The 16950-nt window shown below is 42.0% G+C and overlaps 1 protein-coding gene and 2 long non-coding RNA genes across 4 annotated transcripts; all 3 read right to left on the bottom strand.

The window, feature by feature from the left end:
- Positions 1 to 758: 758 nt before the first annotated feature.
- On the bottom strand, positions 759 to 8796 carry LOC111255788. 2 transcript variants are annotated; one of them, XR_002675743.1, is made up of 4 exons: positions 8363 to 8796; positions 8056 to 8091; positions 7883 to 7955; positions 759 to 1150 (listed from the first exon to the last, which is right to left on the bottom strand). It is a non-coding gene; the product is annotated as an uncharacterized LOC111255788 (long non-coding RNA). The 2 variants fall into 2 exon arrangements; XR_002675744.1 differs by lacking the exon at positions 759 to 1150 and having other exon boundaries at positions 7460 to 7955.
- Positions 1540 to 3524, bottom strand: LOC111255789. Its single transcript, XR_002675745.1, has 2 exons — positions 2570 to 3524; positions 1540 to 2478 (listed from the first exon to the last, which is right to left on the bottom strand). It is a non-coding gene; the product is annotated as an uncharacterized LOC111255789 (long non-coding RNA).
- A 791-nt stretch (positions 8797 to 9587) lies between the features above and the next one.
- LOC101755814 (arabinosyltransferase RRA3) lies at positions 9588 to 13458 on the bottom strand. Its single transcript, XM_004983871.3, has 2 exons — positions 13105 to 13458; positions 9588 to 11136 (listed from the first exon to the last, which is right to left on the bottom strand). Exons 1-2 carry the CDS (start codon positions 13297 to 13299, stop codon positions 10051 to 10053), a joined length of 1281 nt encoding a protein of 426 aa, XP_004983928.1. The 5' UTR covers positions 13300 to 13458; the 3' UTR covers positions 9588 to 10050.
- Between the last annotated feature and the right edge of the window lie 3492 nt (positions 13459 to 16950).

The following is a 16950-nucleotide window of genomic DNA, read 5'->3' as shown; positions in this document are numbered from 1 at the left end:
TGCATCTATACTGTATTTTGAAAAAAATGGTAAATAGTAAAAAGCTAGTATCAGATAATAGTAGCTAGATTCCTATAATTCAGGGATCCAAACAACCCTAGATTATTGCTATCTAGATTTTTATTTTACCGCATTTATAATCTCAATCCTAATCTAGACTTTTATAATCTCTATCCTATCCAATGCAAACAAAGCACTAAAAGAGTGTTATTAGCTCCAACGCGTTATAAACAGAGTTTCCATCTGTACTGTGTTATTTTCATATAAAAAAGGTAATTAAATTTACTTATGAATTTGAACTTTGACTCAAAATTAAATTTTCTAAAAGACTTTCAGGTGATGAATAATTCCGGTGACGCAGGGATGGCAGCTAGCGTGAGGTGTGTTGGAGGAGGCTACAACGCGCGTTGAGGTTGAGCGACGGGAGTCGGGAGGGAACTACTGAGCAGACGCCTGAAATCGTGAAGCACGGGGGCACACGGAAAAGATCTGCTAGGGTGTTTTGAGCCACACACGCAACACGGTAGACCGCGGGTACGATGTGTAGCCGTGTAGGTGTGGAGTCTGATTCGTTGTCTTCTCTAGCTATCCAGGCTCGCACCAGGGAGCTAGGCTGACCGGAGCCAAGCCCTGGGGTGCAAATACTTCATGTTTGGTTGTTTGCTCCATTCCAACCAGACCACACGGAGATATTGATTGGTTGCATGAATGCACATATAATTTAAATAAGAGATGCAAGATGAGTTTGTTTGGTTGCCGAATGCATCATATTCCAGTTACCTCTTGAATGTATAGGGTGATGTTACCACCAGCATGTTCATGGGGTAAACTAACAGTTTGTCACAAGTGTAACATTACATACATTTCCAAAGTAAAAATAAAATCATTATAGTTTGAACTAAGATTATTGCAGCCTCTAATAACAGCATGACATCTTTAAAATCCAAAAAGCCTTCTTCCTCTTAGCTTCAGCTGTAGTAGGTACCTCTTTTGCTTCAAATTTTCTACCATAAAATGCTTCCATGGCTTCTTCTTTTATCCTGTAGTTTTTGTAGCACGCTCCTTGAAGCCGCTGACTTGATCATGGCAAGCCTCCCAGCTGGAGAAACTCCAGTTTGGCGGCCAACAGTTATCACATACCATGACATATCTAGACAGTAAAGAGAGAAAACACAATATCATTGGCCAAATAAGAAGTTGAGAATATTATAATTTGTTCAGCCTAGGTTCATTGGGAATGGACACATGAAACCAATTTGAGATGTAATCAGTAAGCAAAAGGAGCACAGGTTGACAACAATGTCAAATGGTGAACATATACCATCACTGGCAAAGGACATATATGCTTAGAAAATGTAACATATAGCATCATTGGCAAATGACATATATGCTCAGCACAGCATGAAAGGCAAAGAATATATACTCAAATTAATCTAACAAATCATTGGCAATAGGCATATGCTTAGAATAGAAATATCACATTTTAGCATAACAAGATAAAACACATAACAAGCAACGGGCACATGCTCAGAAATAATAGTTGCATGACTAGATTGTCATGATATTACATCTATCATCAAGGTTGATCCATGAAAGTGTCTCATGCGCCTCAGTTACAAGTCTAGGTTCAGTAGATTATACAGAAGCAGCTATAGTGCCATGTATAGTCAATTACTAACTATAAGCAATAGTTAGTAAATGAGAGGAGCAAGTTAGCTGCGCAAAAGAATGCAGGATTAGATCAGCTGCACAAGTGAGTGCATGATTAGATTAACTGCACAAGTCAGGAGGTGCTATGCTCAAAAGAAGCTACCATCAGCCTATCATCCTCATTGCACTAGGAGAAGGCACCAACAGGCCAGTAACTGCACAAAATAAGCCACCAGGAGAGGAGCTACCCCATTGCACAAAAGTTGGATCAACCAGCACTAGACCATCACCTAGTAGTGCTTGGCCAAGTAGACCCTTATCCACACCACACGGTGAGAGTCATTCATCTTCACAAATGCAGCACCATGAGCCTTGTTGTCAAGAAGGTGAGAATAGGCTGCCATCAATGCTTCCTCAATGAACCCAGGCATGAACATGACATCACCATACAGCTCAGGGTGGACATCCTCAACCTTGGTATGGAGAATGGCATTTGCAACATTGTTCACTGCATCAGTCATGCCAATCATGACAACAATGTCCCTCTCACTAAGCATGCATCTCTTCCTCTTGTTGCCTGCATCAGAACCAGACCCAGCACCAGCATCCTGAGTCTTTGGGTACCTCTCCAAACAGCTTAGGGACATCATCAACCTTCATAGCATCTGACTCAACCTTAAGTGAGCTCTTAGCAAAGTCAGAGGGGAACCGAAAGCCTCACCAGACCCATGGCAAACTTGCCTGTAGCCAACCCATTGCCAAATATGATCTACATCTGTTGGTAATTCTCAATAGGCTTGTTCAATAAGTCAGCATCCTTGGGGTGTGCTTGAAATGCATGTATGAAAATGTGAGATTAGAAAAGGAGATAAAGCAATGAAATTCATGAATTTAATTAACTTTGTTTAGCCCAACACACCTTGATATGCCCTTAGTAGTACTCCTCCTCCAAAGTGATCATGAAGTTATCATCATCCTACAAAGCACCACTAAGTTCTCTAAGCTTAGTCACCCTGATCCATTTCTGCCTCCACTTGCGCAGATGGTTGTAAACCTGGGTGCCAGTCACCTCATTGCCTGAAAACTCATGCAGATCCTTGGCCACTTTGTTCAAGTGCACCTCTTTGAAACCTTTGTCCGTTCTTACTCCAATGGAGATCAGCTGGCACATGCGGCGTAGCACAAATCCTGACATCATATTGGTCCACCTTATTGTAGCCCTAGGCTGCTACCCATCACCACCAGCAGCCTAGCTACCAGCGGCACCAACAACCTAGCCACCAGCAGCATGCTGGATAGCAGCTTGGGCAGCAGCTTCGGCAGCCTCAAGCTCCTCAACCAAGTCAAAGTAAACATTCTCTTGTGCCATCTTCTAATGCATAAAGTACTCATCATTGCATAATGCCCATTGCCTCAGGTATATATAAATAAAAGCAATTAATCATCGTAGCATAATGTCCAATGCCTCAGGTATATGTAAATAAAAGCAATTATCATCACAGCATAATGTACAATGCCTCATGTATTTGTAAATAAAACCAATTAACCATCACAACAATTTGTCCGATGCCTCAGGTATATGTAAATAAAAACAATTATTCATCACAACAACATGTCCAATGCATGCATAGTCAAAGCAGGATACAAAGTTCAGATCTGAATACAAAGTTCATTATCTAGAATACAAAGGGAAATAGCCTAGTACATGATTCTAGATGTGAGCATGACCCCTATTATAGCCCATGCTGAGTTGTCATCCATGGGAACCCCACGTCGGGAATAGATCCCATGTACCCGCAAGAAAGGAAGAAGACCGACTCCTACTAGGATTCCTCTGTAATCCTACTAGGACTCTTCCCTGTAACCAACTAGTAATCCCGCCCTCTGGAGTATATAAAGGAGGGTAGGGGTCCCTAGATCAGTAGGCGAAGACCTCATAGAACCATCATCAATAGCCAACAATCAGGCTACACAACACCTGAGCGTAGGGCGCAATATACAACTCCCAAAATAGGACGTAGGGTATTATGCTACTCTGGCGGCCCGAACCTGTATAAATTTGTGTCTTGTGTCCTTGCTTTTACCTTCGAGTTTCAGGTCCAGCGATCCCCCACCAACCAATTTACTATCTCGGGATACCCTTCGGTAGGTTGCCGGGTATAAAACACCAACATCTGGCGTGCCAGGTAGGGGTGATCGTCAAGATCATCAAACGAGCTTGAAGGAACTCATCATCAAGATCAATCTACTTGAAAAGAAGCAAGTCGTCGAGTTGGAGTTCTGAGCAAACAAATCTACGTCGAGACAGAATTGATGCGCTCCGTGTTCCAATCGAAGATTGAGTCGGTTTTCGCCTCAGGCTGCTGCATACGGCTCGTCGATCAAGTCACACGTAGATTGAGGCAAATAATCAAGTCGCCGACGACTACTTCGACATTACTCGTCTTGACTGAAAAACTAGTCAAGGATGGCCTACTTCGACTACTCATCTCGACTAAGAAAACTAGTCGAGGACAGTCTACTTCGACTACTTATCTCGACTAGAAAACTAGTCAAGGGCGGGTTCCACGTGATCAACAACTAGTCAGAATCGACTCCGACTAGTTGGCTTCATCAACAATCAACACAGCTTCGTAGACAATCATCCACGAATCAAGCTAAGTCATTTTTTTAATTATTTATATAAATTTTCCGGCTTGTTTTCCGCATGCAGGGCAACGTGCTGACTACTTATTTGTGTATGCCTCTCAATAGGAATTACCCTCCAGAGCTACACTTTGCCAATTATTCATGGGGCATGTTGACTGATAGCCATGGGCTTGGTACACTAAATTATAGAGGCTATCACCACGTTTTTGGTGCACTGAGTTCCGTAAGCTCTGCCACAGGCTTGGTACACCAAATTAGGAGGATCTGCCACGAAGTTTGGTGCACTGAGTGCTAGAGGCTCGCAGGGGCTACACCCTAAGGAGGCACAAATTCTATGCGCGGCAACACGCGCTCTTCTTGCCAAAAGGTAGAAAAGTCTCAACGACTACTTTAAGCGCAATCGCGCTCTCTTTTTGTCGCAATGCCGACTACTTATTTTAAATGTATTCTCTTAGCGGTCGCCAATATCCTTGAGCAGAACACACCTTAATTTGTGATAGCCTCAGATCTTCTATCATACCTAAAACACTAGGACGCGAGACAAAGATCTCCGTAGCAGTAGTGCTAGTACGCATACACGAGACAAAGATCTCACACACGGTGGCAATGGCTAAACAGGGACTGAGAGCCTAAACATAATAGGCTAACTACTCAGGAGAAATATGATCGAAACAAGAGCATGACACACAACATTTACATTATATTCATCACTGAATAAATTTTAGTAGTTTCAAATTTTACAAATATGCTACATAATGTATGCATTTCTTTTTTCAGGTCAAGTTTCGGTGAAGACTCTCTAGGACACTCACCGTACCTATAATGGCTCCGCTAGCTCCCAGGCTCAGGGGCTAAGCGTCAGTTACTACTCGAAATATCTCTAGTAGCTCAGCTAGCTTCCAAGCTCAGGGGCTAAAGCACCAATTACTACTCGGAATACCTCCGGTAGCTCCGCTAGCTCTCAAACTCTGGGGCTAAGCGCCAATAACTACTCGACGTGGCTCCTACGGCTCACCTAGCACATAAACTTGGGGCTGGACGTCGCAAAACTACTCGGATGATGACTTGTGTGAAGACTAAAGACCCTCGGATTGATTAACTAATCATTCCAAGGCTCGAGAGCTGATAAGCTACACCCAACAGTTCAAATTTTCAAGATGAAAAAAGAAGATTCAAGATTTTATTGACCCTCAGCCTGATTCTTCGATTCAACCTAAGGCTCGGGAGCTACTCCATATGGAGTGCTACTTCTGCCGCCCTCCATATCACATTCCAAAGATGAAGATTACAAAATCAAGATGATCAAGGGCTTGAGCACACCATAGCCTCATGGCAGCTTTGAAAAAATTTGAAGATTCAGCCAGACAAAGTACTCGAGAAGCACTAAACTACTTGGCGAGGATCTAAAAAGTACTCGAAGACTGCTGCATTCGACTATGAAACGCTCGAGGGCTTGTCGAGGATAGATCCCCAGTACCTGCAAGGAAGGAAGAAGACAGACTCCTACTAAAATTCCTCTATAATTCTACTAGGACTCATACCATGTAATCCTATTAGGACTCCTCCTTGTAACCGACTAGTAATCCCACCCCCTGGAGTATATAAAAGAGGGTAGGAGTCCCTAGATCGGTATGCGAAGACCTCATAGAACCATCATCAATAGTCAACAATAAGGCTATACAACACCTAAGCGCAGGGCGTAATATACAACTTCCAAAACAGGACGTAGGGTATTATGCTACTCTGGCCGCCCGAACCTGTATAAATCTATGTCTTGTGTCCTCGCTTTTACCTTCGAGTTCCAGGTTCGGCGATCCCCCACCAACTAATCTACTACCTCGGGATATCCTTCGGTAGGTTGCCAGGTATAAAACACTGACACCCCATGGCCATGAGAGCCATTATTGTTGGGCTCCTAAGATGACTCAGGAGGAATAACCTCATCTATTCCATACCCAAGTATCCAGTTGTGTAAAATGCAATATGCAAGTACCAATTTGACTTGTGTCTTGAATGGATGAAATGGTTTGTTGTCAATAATGCGGAATCGATTTTTCAGCCCCAAATGCCATCTCAACTGTTATACGCAGACTTGAATGCCTCAAATTGAATAACTCCCTTAGATTGGTTGGATAGTTTCTACCACCAAACTTATTAAGATGGTATCTAGTGTCTCTGTAAGGATGAAGGAATCCAAGATGACATTCATATCCAGCATCTACTAGGTAGAATTTCCCTAGAAAAAGTGTATACAAGTGCATTAGTCCTGAAGTTTTGCCAGTTGTAACTTGATTTACCTATGCTAAGTTAAATACCTTGTGGGACCCTTAACCCATCCTCCCGCTCAAGTGCATCAACAAGAATAGTGGCATCATGTGCAGATCCCTCCCGACCAGCCAAGACATATGTGAATTTCAAATCAAAATCCACTGCAGCTAGCACATTTTAAGTTGTGTAGTGTTTCTTTCCCCTAAATGTTGCTTGCATCTTGGCTGGTACTATAGCATAGATATGAGTTCCATCTATTGCCAAACAGAATCCTAGATGGGACTCAATTACATGATATGCACCCAAGCACGTAAGAATTATTATTAACTCTAGATTTTATTCATCACCTTAAAATATGGATACCAGTTGTGGTTGTTTGTGATCTTAAGTGGTGTCTCATTAGATGGAGGCTTAATCATCTCATGCCTAAGTTCCCCAACAGCATAGAGCACCTCCTTGAAATATCTATACACGGTCTCCACAGACCTCCTCCAATTTTGGTGTATAACTCTAAAACGTTAGTTGTGGCCGACAACATGCAGAAACATTGCAACTTACTCTCCAACACTGTTATGTATGCTATCTCTAAGCAAGTTTCTATCCCTAAGCAAATTGCATAGCTGAAAGAAAGAGGCTCTTCTCATGCGAAGCATGTTTATCCAGGTTTTTTTTTTTGCCTTTCCTCATCCATAGCACTCATTGGGGCATAGGTAATCTGAGATCGTGAAAGTTGACCCATTCTAATCCTACTCATGAAGAATGCATACATAGCAGTGACTAGAGCAGCTGCCTGAAGAATTAGCATGCACCTCTTGTCTTCCCAAGCCATCTATATAAATGAAAACAAGCAGCACAGCCTAAGTGTATGCATGAAAAATGATCTACTGCTATAATTAACATGAAGCACCATCACATGCATGGACAAGTGCTCATTTCAACATAAAAAATATCATTGACATGGACAAATATGCTCAGATTAATAGGAGATGCATTATTGACATGGACAAGTATGCTCAGATTAAATAGTTAAGTCATCATTGACGTGGACAAGTATGCTCAAAATTACAGGAAATGCATCACTAACATGGACAAGCATGCTCAGAATTACAGGCAATGCATCGCTGACATGGACAAATTCTTAGATTAACAGAACAAACAAAGCATCACTGAATAAGCTTTTCCCATCAAGTATGAATATAGCAAATCCAACAACATTTTCATCACAAAAATAGCATCCAGAGCACTGCACAATAATATAAGCGCGACCACAAGATTTATGAGAGGAGATAGGAGGAGGGGTTAATGCTTTCTATACCGCAACAACAGTAGGAAGCCGGTCAACCAACAAATCAGATGGGAAGTGAGGGAGGAACAGCAGATCTGAAGCTCTGCACAAAGAATAGACTTGATTTTAACCATGGTGCATATCAAAAACTATTATGAATCTATAGAAATCAAAATCCAAGACCACAAAAGTTAGATCTTTACCTTGAAACAACCAAAGAACGCAAATCCAGTGAAGATCTACACATTTGAGATGATACAGTTAGTGAATCGATGATATTTTCACAAGATCTAGAGAGGATCTAGGGTTAGGTAAACAAGAACTCGAGAGAGGATCTAGGGTTAGGTAAACAAGAACTCGAGAGAGGGGGGGATTACTTGCCTTGCAGCACAGATTCGCCAAGAAATCTTTGTTGCAAACCAAAGAATAGGGTGGAGAAATGGTTAGCCGTGCTTGGGGATGAAGAGGAAAAGAGAGCAGACGAATCTGAGAGGAGAGGAAGAGGCTCACCTACTCGGTGACGGCGAAAATGGCGAGTGAGCGCGAGGGAGGAGGAGAGGTGAGGATATATAGCCGGCGAATGGTGCGAAATCGAGACGGTAACCCAATTCTTCCCGTGCTCCTTCCTGCTTGCACGCGCGCGGCCATTTTTGCTACCCACACGCTCGCTGCCGCACCGAGCGAGCCTAACTCCGGGGAAATGAGGATTTTTGCCACACCCTGGGAGCCAGGCTCGGATCCCCTTTTGCACGCCATGGGCTAGACCCACTACCAAGCTCAGGCAACCAATCACCCAAGGTTTCCGGGAGCTTGGGCAGGGGTGATGCGCCCAAGCAATCACGCACGTAGTATCAGGTTAGCATCTGCCATCTGGCAGTTGGCACGATGCCGCTACCAGAAAAGGCGTGGCAGCGTGTGAAGAGAAGACCATCCAGGCATCCAGCCGGGGAAACGGTTGCCAGGAAGATAGGCAAAATGTGCCGAAGAAGCAGGGGGCCTGCAGGAGTATGCGCGAGACTGGGTCGAACAAATGGGCATATGCTGGGAATCTACATGTTCCCCACGTTGCTGTTTGGTCAAGCGACGACGTGGCAGAAACAAACAAGAGATCACATCACGTAGCCTCGTAGGTTCACATCACGGCAGGACGAGAAAATCCGGTGCCCAAACCCTGTCCACAGCAGTGTTTCAACTGTGGATAATACGAAACTTCAATTTCATCCGTATCAAAACTGTAGCTGCTGGTTCTCATTCACATGCAAACCACGGCACAAAGAAACGACACCATCAAAGCATCTAGCTGGTAGTAGGTCGGAGTATGTGGCAACCGCCTCCATTTCCTTCCGATGTCAAGAACTCAGATAAGGCTGCATTGGTACGGCTCTAGCCTAAGCTCCCTTTTACAGTATACTCACTCCGTTTTAAATTGTAAATCGTTTTAGATTTTCTAAGTTCATAAATCTACACCTACACTATATAGGTGCATAGTAAAAACGATCTACAATTAGGAACAGAGAGAGTACAACCCTACTCGGTACTGTATCATGAAGCCAAACTGATGAAGGAAATGATCAAATGAACTAAAAGCGAGAAAGGTAAAGCCGGTGAAGGCAGTTTCTTTAGCTTCACCGGCGCTACAGTACATGGTGATGCTTCGAGCTGTGCCAAACAACATGTTCCCCACACTGTTTTCGGGGTCAGCGGCAGGAAAACGGCAGAAATGAACAAACCAAGATCACATCAGTTTTCGATAGATTCGAAGGTTTCCAATCATGGAGGACAAAAAGAAAATCCGGTGCTCAAACCCTGTCCACAGCAGTGTGTGGATAATGCCGAGAATTTTTAATCCGTATCATCATCAAAACTGTAACTGGTTCTCAAACTCACAGGCAAACCACGATACAAGGAAACGCCAGCATCAAAGCATATAGTGGTGTCGAAAGCTCAGATAAAAATGAAAAATGTGATCAGCCATCTAAGCTACTCCATGTTCGCTACAGAACTGTTGAGGTTAGTAGAGACTAAGGCGACGTCCAAATAGCTCAAGCTCAAAGGATCCATATGGCACTCGACCATCAAACATTCTCGCGGGCAAGAGGATCCCATCGACCCATCCTAATGCCAAAACAATCCCACAGCCACAAGGATATAATAGCAGGTATATATTTCTTTCTGTACCAGAAAAATCTGCAATTTCCTCATTCTGACCCATCAGGGAAACGTTGCAGCGCATCTTGCTTTCCATTCACATAGAACTCAACAACAGCTTTCATCCGATCTAACTTGTCAGGATGATAGTTCAAATGCACAATCACTGGCTTTAACTTCTTGAGCTGAGCGTCTTTCCTCACAGTTTTGAAGAGAACTTTGCTGTTCATGAAGAAATATATATCCATGGTTCTCCTGGATGCATGAAGACCTTCATAACCTGGACGAGATGGGAAGAACAGTTCCTCATTGAAGACTGCTTGGTCCCATGCCTTCTCATGAGAAAGGCGGTAAGCTACACGATCCAGAAGTTCAATAGAAGGAATTGTTGGTCTTATGTAGAAAAAGCCGGAGTTGTAAACCCAGATCCGCATTGTGTGAGCATATCTGGCCCAACCCATAGATGGCTCATCAAACACGTCGTTGAAACCATAAGCTGTCATGTTGTTGTGGCCATCACTCATGGACTCTACATCAGAATCTCTGTAAAGGTGATCGAATGGGTTCCTCAGGAAAATAATATCAATGTCAGAGAGGAGAATACTATATCCGAGCTGCAAGAACTCCCTTAAAACACGAAACTTAAGTCCAGAAACGGCATGGTTCCCTCCAGTTTTTGCAATATTGTCAATTCCTTCATCAGGATCACGCCGGTAGACTGGAACACCTTTAGATTTGCAGAAGCTTTCTATATTGTCATCCAATGCCACAACTAGGAAGTTTGGAATACCAACTCGTTTGATATTGGTAAACCAAACTTCAAGCATCTCCCTCACGTTGGAGTTTGCCAATGCAACGATAAGTTCCTTTTTCACAGCAACTTCTTCCAGTATCTTGGCCAACCTGGGATTAACAGATTCATCAGGGATTACAGTTGGATTTGTTCTCAAAGCCTTGGCAGTTCCAAAAGGACCAGCCTTGTACAGGGTCTCATCTTTTCCTTGTCCAGCCAATTGAAGTTTCATGGATAGTTCGTTAATCTGCCTCCTCATTTCAGCATTCTGTCTCTCCAATGATACCAACTGGGACTTAAGGTTGGTAACTTGCCCTGTTGATTCACAAGCAGTTGAGTCAACCTGATGAATGAGCAGAATACCCATTGTATTAGTAATTTAGTATTAGAATTTAACTAAGGATGATACATCTAAACAAATAAGAATAAAAACTCAAGGTACAAAACACAAAGACGAAAACAAAGGTATTAACAGTACAAGTGTACTCATCAGTTAATTGTATAGCTATGTTGCTACTGTCAACATAAATGAAGTAAATAACTTAGCAAGGTAAACAACTACAAGGTTAAGTCACAATTAAGAAACAGAAGTTCCAGGAAGCCTTTGTTATGTCCATTTCTGTAGCTTAAAAAAGTCTAATTTGATCTTCAGTTGAAACAATATTTTATATTGAACAGACTAGTCTAGAACGCCAAGTGTTAGTAAATTGCAAGGAACAGACTAGAAACCACTTATAACTTACATACTAGCTATTCTATACATAAGCCATGTTTAGGCCATACCGATTACCGAGCTATACAAAAACTTTTACAACCACTTATTTTAATAAGAATAAAAAAGTTCAGTTATGTAGGTCCAGTACTTATTATCTTTAGAAATCAACAATTACAGCAAAACAATTGTTCGTACAAAAGAGCGATCGATAACAACCAGCCATTTAAAGAGCAGATCAATCCGCCACTTAATTCAAAATATCACTCCACAGCTTAAGCAATGCATTAGAGTAGGTGGGAGTTTCATGTAGGCCTCATATAATGCCAGGAACCAATGAACAGCACCGGAAGATGCTCAAATGGTCATAGGTGAATTAAGCGTTCTCTTTTATGACAACAGATCAACGACATTCTTAAATTGTAGAAACTTTATTTTGCTATACTTTCTAGTTAGCAACATAGCATACAAAAATAACCACAGACTTGGCTCATATTGGGACTCTAAGTTGAGCTCAACTTGAGTCCAATATGAACAAGCTCCTAATGCCATTCAAGCTGGACCTTGAGCCCTGATGATCACAGCATGAGCAGGCCTGAAAACATGTAAATGAAGAAGCCCATGACAAAGTTTGATTGCTCAGCCAACCTCCCTGTAGCCCCATTCCTAACCATAGTTAAAACATAAGTCGCAGGTGAAAACCCATTAGCTTTGGGCACTTAAGCCTAATTTCAAAACCATCAAGTCACTACATCCCACTATAACTTGCTGATGCAGCCTCGACACCAGGCCCCCTATTCTAACAGACACAATGCTCCAGCACTCAGAAGATTTAGCATCCCACCAGAACGTTGGAGCTGCTTCCTATCCATCCGGTTATCAAATTTTCTGACAGTTAGTTTTGCAGAGGTATGCTTTATGTGACACTTGGGGATGGACCGGAGGAGGTTTAGCAAGTATTGAATCAAGGGCACCACAACAATTTTGGTACTGTGGCAATGAGGAATATAAGTGATCTCCATGTAGCTAAACATAATAAAGGTTGTCAACCATGGTACAATTCCTGATAATCTCAAATTGCAAGTTGCAACACAATCTAGGCACATGCAGCTATCAGATTCATTGGTCAGCATCCGGGTTTATCAGTACTCCTATCAATGACACTAACTAATCAAGAAACAAAACAAATGTTGAAACTGGGACCATTCCCACAAGGCCACAACAATTTTCTACAGATGCCAGAACTCAAACTCCATGCAGCCAACTCGATATACCAATAAGATAGTACCTGCTTAGTGTGTCTTTCGAACCATCCTTCAAAACAGGTGCACTAAACACCATTTTGGTAAAGTTAATGTAGGGAACTTTCTTGGATCTATTCATTGCGTGCTCTTAGAAATACACCCTTTAGGTCCCTTAACATCGTTCCTGGTTCATCGAAGGCAGTGATTCCCAATCACTTATTTTTTTTGAAACGAATTCCCAAATCACTTATCACTCAGGCGTCACGACGAGCACAATAACCACCAAGATCTCCGTTCTTTCTAACCAAGATGCAGGGCAGGTAAGAAACAAGAAAGAAAAAAGAAAGAGCAGTACGTGGCTGGACCAGTGGAGGGCAGAGGCAGAAGGGCGGAAGATGCCGTCGGGGTAGAGGAAGGCGCAGACACAGCCAAGCGCGACGCCGACAGCGACCGCCACCGCGATCCGGGACCCTCGTGACAGGGGTTTCCCGCCGCCGCTGCCGCCGCCCCGTAGCATGAGGGGACCGTCCCGCCGCCCGCCGAAGGCCATCCTGGAGATCTCGCCGGCGGCGCTGGGTGAGATCGGACGGGCAGCCGGCGGTGGGGCTTAGAGCTCCTTTTTCTAGTGGGAAAAAAATGATGGAAGTATGTGACGAGTTGGCGGATCTTTGCCTCGTGTACACCATTCATCTATGAATCAACGGACCGTATTCCATTCAGTGGATGGTTAGTTGCAAACAATCTAACTGGCTAGGGGTGACGCGCATTGTTGACACAGATATGTGCCAAACAGCGAGCATTAGTGATAAGATTTCTTTCTGGAACCTATTCATCCCGATTTGAGTCATTGACTGAGCTAGATTTATTTAAGAATTTAATCGAGTGGTAGGTAACATAACGATCGACGGCGAGGTATTCGAGGTGTTCATAGGGGTGAATTACATGTATATGCGTTTTGTACCGTATTTGGAAAAAACACCAACCATTAAACATAATACCGTAGTGGCATATCTTCACGCTTCTATGGAAAAAACGTCAGTTTCAATATTCTCGGGTTTTGCTTTAGAAAGGTAACGCTGATTGTCCTTTTTTTTATAAAAAAAAAAGACCTCAAAGTTTTGCCATTACCCCCGGCCTTCATATTGGAGAGCAGAAATAGGCTGACTCCACCCTTAGAGCAACCAGGTGTTGAAGAGCAGAAATAGGCTGACTCCACCCTTGAAGCAACCAAGTAGAAAATCGCTAAACTCAGGATCAGGAGGATCCAACCTTGGGAACCTCCCACTAAGCTAGAGTTCAGTTTCTTGATTGTCATGATTTCATGATGATAGACAATTAGTCTACTTGCAAACCAATAAAGAATAACTATCGTGTTTTTATAAAATAATAAGTAATTATTTTCAGATAAATCACTCATGTGACCATTGAAACACTGATCCAATAAATGCCCCTATCGACGCGAGTATCGTTGCCTCGTTGGATTGCTCCACTAGCAAGCCTGATCCTGAACAACGAAAAGGTTTGGAAGGGTAGGTAAAGGCTACCGGAGGTCCTGAGTCTGACTCCTGAGCCCGTAGTCTGATGTTTGCAACGAAGCCAACCTCCGGCTGTTGTTACTTCACTGACACTTGAAAACTTTTCATTGCCAACCGAAGAAATAATGACCGGCCAGCTGATGGTTGTCAAAGCCCTACTGATATAGAGATATATGGAAAATAAAGCATGTGAGCTGCATGTGCATGGCCATATTTTCTTCTATTGCATTAGATGCGAACGAGAGGGGTGTTTACATTTTGCCGGCTTGACTACCCAGCAAGTCACACTCCTTGTCACAGGGTAGGTCAAGGTCACTAGGTTCAGGTTGGATCCTAGCTGTAATAGCAGAGCAGTGACTCATTTATCAGGATCGATCTTGCTTGACAGAATGACACAATGCCAATATAATGTGTTGTGCCGTGGCGTGCCGTGGCGCGCCTATCTAGAAATTCCAATTTGATATCATCCCCATCTCTTCTCTCATTTTCTATATTTTATCAAGAGAAAATGTCTTATTTAACACTAGAAGATGTCAATTCCTTTCTTGATCCTGGAAAGTTCTCTAACCCTTTTTATGACATTGCTAATTTTCATTCATCATTTTTTTTATTTTTTTATCACTTTTGTCAGTTAAATCTGACGAAACGACTACCAAATCACCACCAAAATTCATAAACTTTTTCTGGTCATAGATCAAATGGAGACGAACCCATTTTTCTTATAAACACACATGATGTATTTTTGCAGTTTTTAAATTAAAATTCACCAAATTTGACTACTATGAAGCATATTTGAATTTTTATGGTACCAAAATACTAAAAAAATTATGGGAAACCAACCAATATTCCTCAAATGAGATGCAATAGCTATTAAATTATATCTCATAATAAGTTATATAGAGAATTATGAGGTTCATCTAAAATGTTTCAAATTTCCCATTCGTCATAATTCTCTTTGTAACATATGCTAGGAAATAATTTATTAAAATACATCATCATACATGAGTAATAATATTAGTAATTTTCCTATTATTTTTAAAAGTGTTTTGGTGCCATAAAACCTCAGATGAGTTTTAAAAGTAGCCTAATCCAATGAATTTTAAGTTTACAACTGTAAATACACATGTGGTTTCTTAAAAAAGACAGTTCATCTTCATTTGTTTTATCACTTCAAAAAGTTCATGAGTTTCGGAGGTGATTTGGAGATCGTTTCATCCGACTTAACCGATAGAAATGGCAAAAATATCAAATAAGGAATGTAAGCTAGAACTTGATGTAATATTAGGTCGGAAAAATTTCCAGGACCAAGAAAAGGAATTGAGTTATTTTCTGATGTTTTCCTCTTTTATTAACCAATCCAAACCCACAACATTTAATTCCTAGACATAAACAGTATCCCTTCCACACCCTGATCAGGTGACCAACTCTTTCTGTTCCTTCCTAACAGTTCTATCATCCTCGACACGTTATCATGGACGCATTGCTGGACAGATTTACATTCAATAATCCCTAAGCTTTCACTTCAGCAGGTCTTTTTGATCGCTTAGCCACCTTTTTTCTGTCTGACCACACGACCTAACATGGCATGTCCCCTAGAAAGACATCCACAATAGATCCAGTGTGTTCAACAAGATCTCTCATGACTATCTACCTCTACTACCGGTCAGTAACCCCCTTAGTATCGGGCGCCTGCCCGATGCCGCGCACCGGTCATCTCAACCGGTACTAAATGCGGGATTTAATACCGATCGGTGAAACCAACCGGTACTAAACTGCGAGCCACGTCGCGCTGTTGCGTATGGCACTTTAGTACCAGTTGCTAAATGTTATTCTTTTTTTTGCCCTTTCATTTTCCTTTTGTTTTATAATTCATATTCATATCCGATGGAGTATTTACTACTAATATTATGTTAATACATTAACCCATTCAAATCCAAGTCTTACAAGTATCAACCCATTCAAATCCAAGTCACTCAGAGAAGATTGTATATGCAATGAAATTATACATCAATACTTAAGTTCTTAGAGAGATAAGTTCAAATCCATAAGAAAAGGGTAGGGGTACATCCATGCAAATTACATATTTCATAGTGCTACTCGCTTCACTTCCTTAGATATGGAACATAGTTAAGGTCTCCAATCGTCCAGCCTAGAACTTCATAAAAAAGTTAGAGCACGGATGAGTGCACTCTCCTTCGCTTCACATGGACAGTCACATACACCACTATAAATCTCGAACAATGGAGATGTTAACTGATTTGACCTGTAGAAAGTGAGATGAGCCTGAAACTTCCAATCTCTGGTGAATATCGGGTTTCCACCCATGTAAGTCAAATCCAACACATCCAAGACTTGAGTTAGAATCGCACGAAAGCTCATTGCCGCATTGGTAGTACCAAAGAGATCCTAAAAGATGATAATAACATTATGAAAGTTAAAAGATGTAACATAACTAAAGTTAAAAGAATGTTCCATACCATGTCATGTTGATTAAGCCGACAAAGCCTCTCAACAGTCACAAGCACATTGCTTTCTCTCTCCTTGAGCTGCTTTATTCGAAAATATGACAAGTCTGACACAAAGTACCCATGATCTTTAATCTACTGTAGGTAGACCTCTATGGTGGTCCTCTCAAAAGTTACCTTACTTGGTGCTATTTGACCCCA

The sequence above is a fragment of the Setaria italica genome, chromosome IX (genome assembly GCF_000263155.2).
Source record: "Setaria italica strain Yugu1 chromosome IX, Setaria_italica_v2.0, whole genome shotgun sequence".
Classification (NCBI taxonomy): Eukaryota; Viridiplantae; Streptophyta; class Magnoliopsida; order Poales; family Poaceae; genus Setaria; species Setaria italica.
The sequence above is the reverse complement of the archived record's forward strand: the minus strand, read 5'-3'. Positions and strand labels throughout refer to the sequence as shown.

Coding starts and splice junctions, on each gene's coding strand:
- LOC101755814 (XM_004983871.3), bottom strand. CDS start 13,299: ATGGCCTTCGGCGGGCGGCGGGACGGTCCCCTCATGCTACGGGGCGGC. Junction 11,137..13,104: donor CCCTCCACTGGTCCAGCCAC/GTACTGCTCTTT, acceptor CTCATTCATCAG/GTTGACTCAACTGCTTGTGA.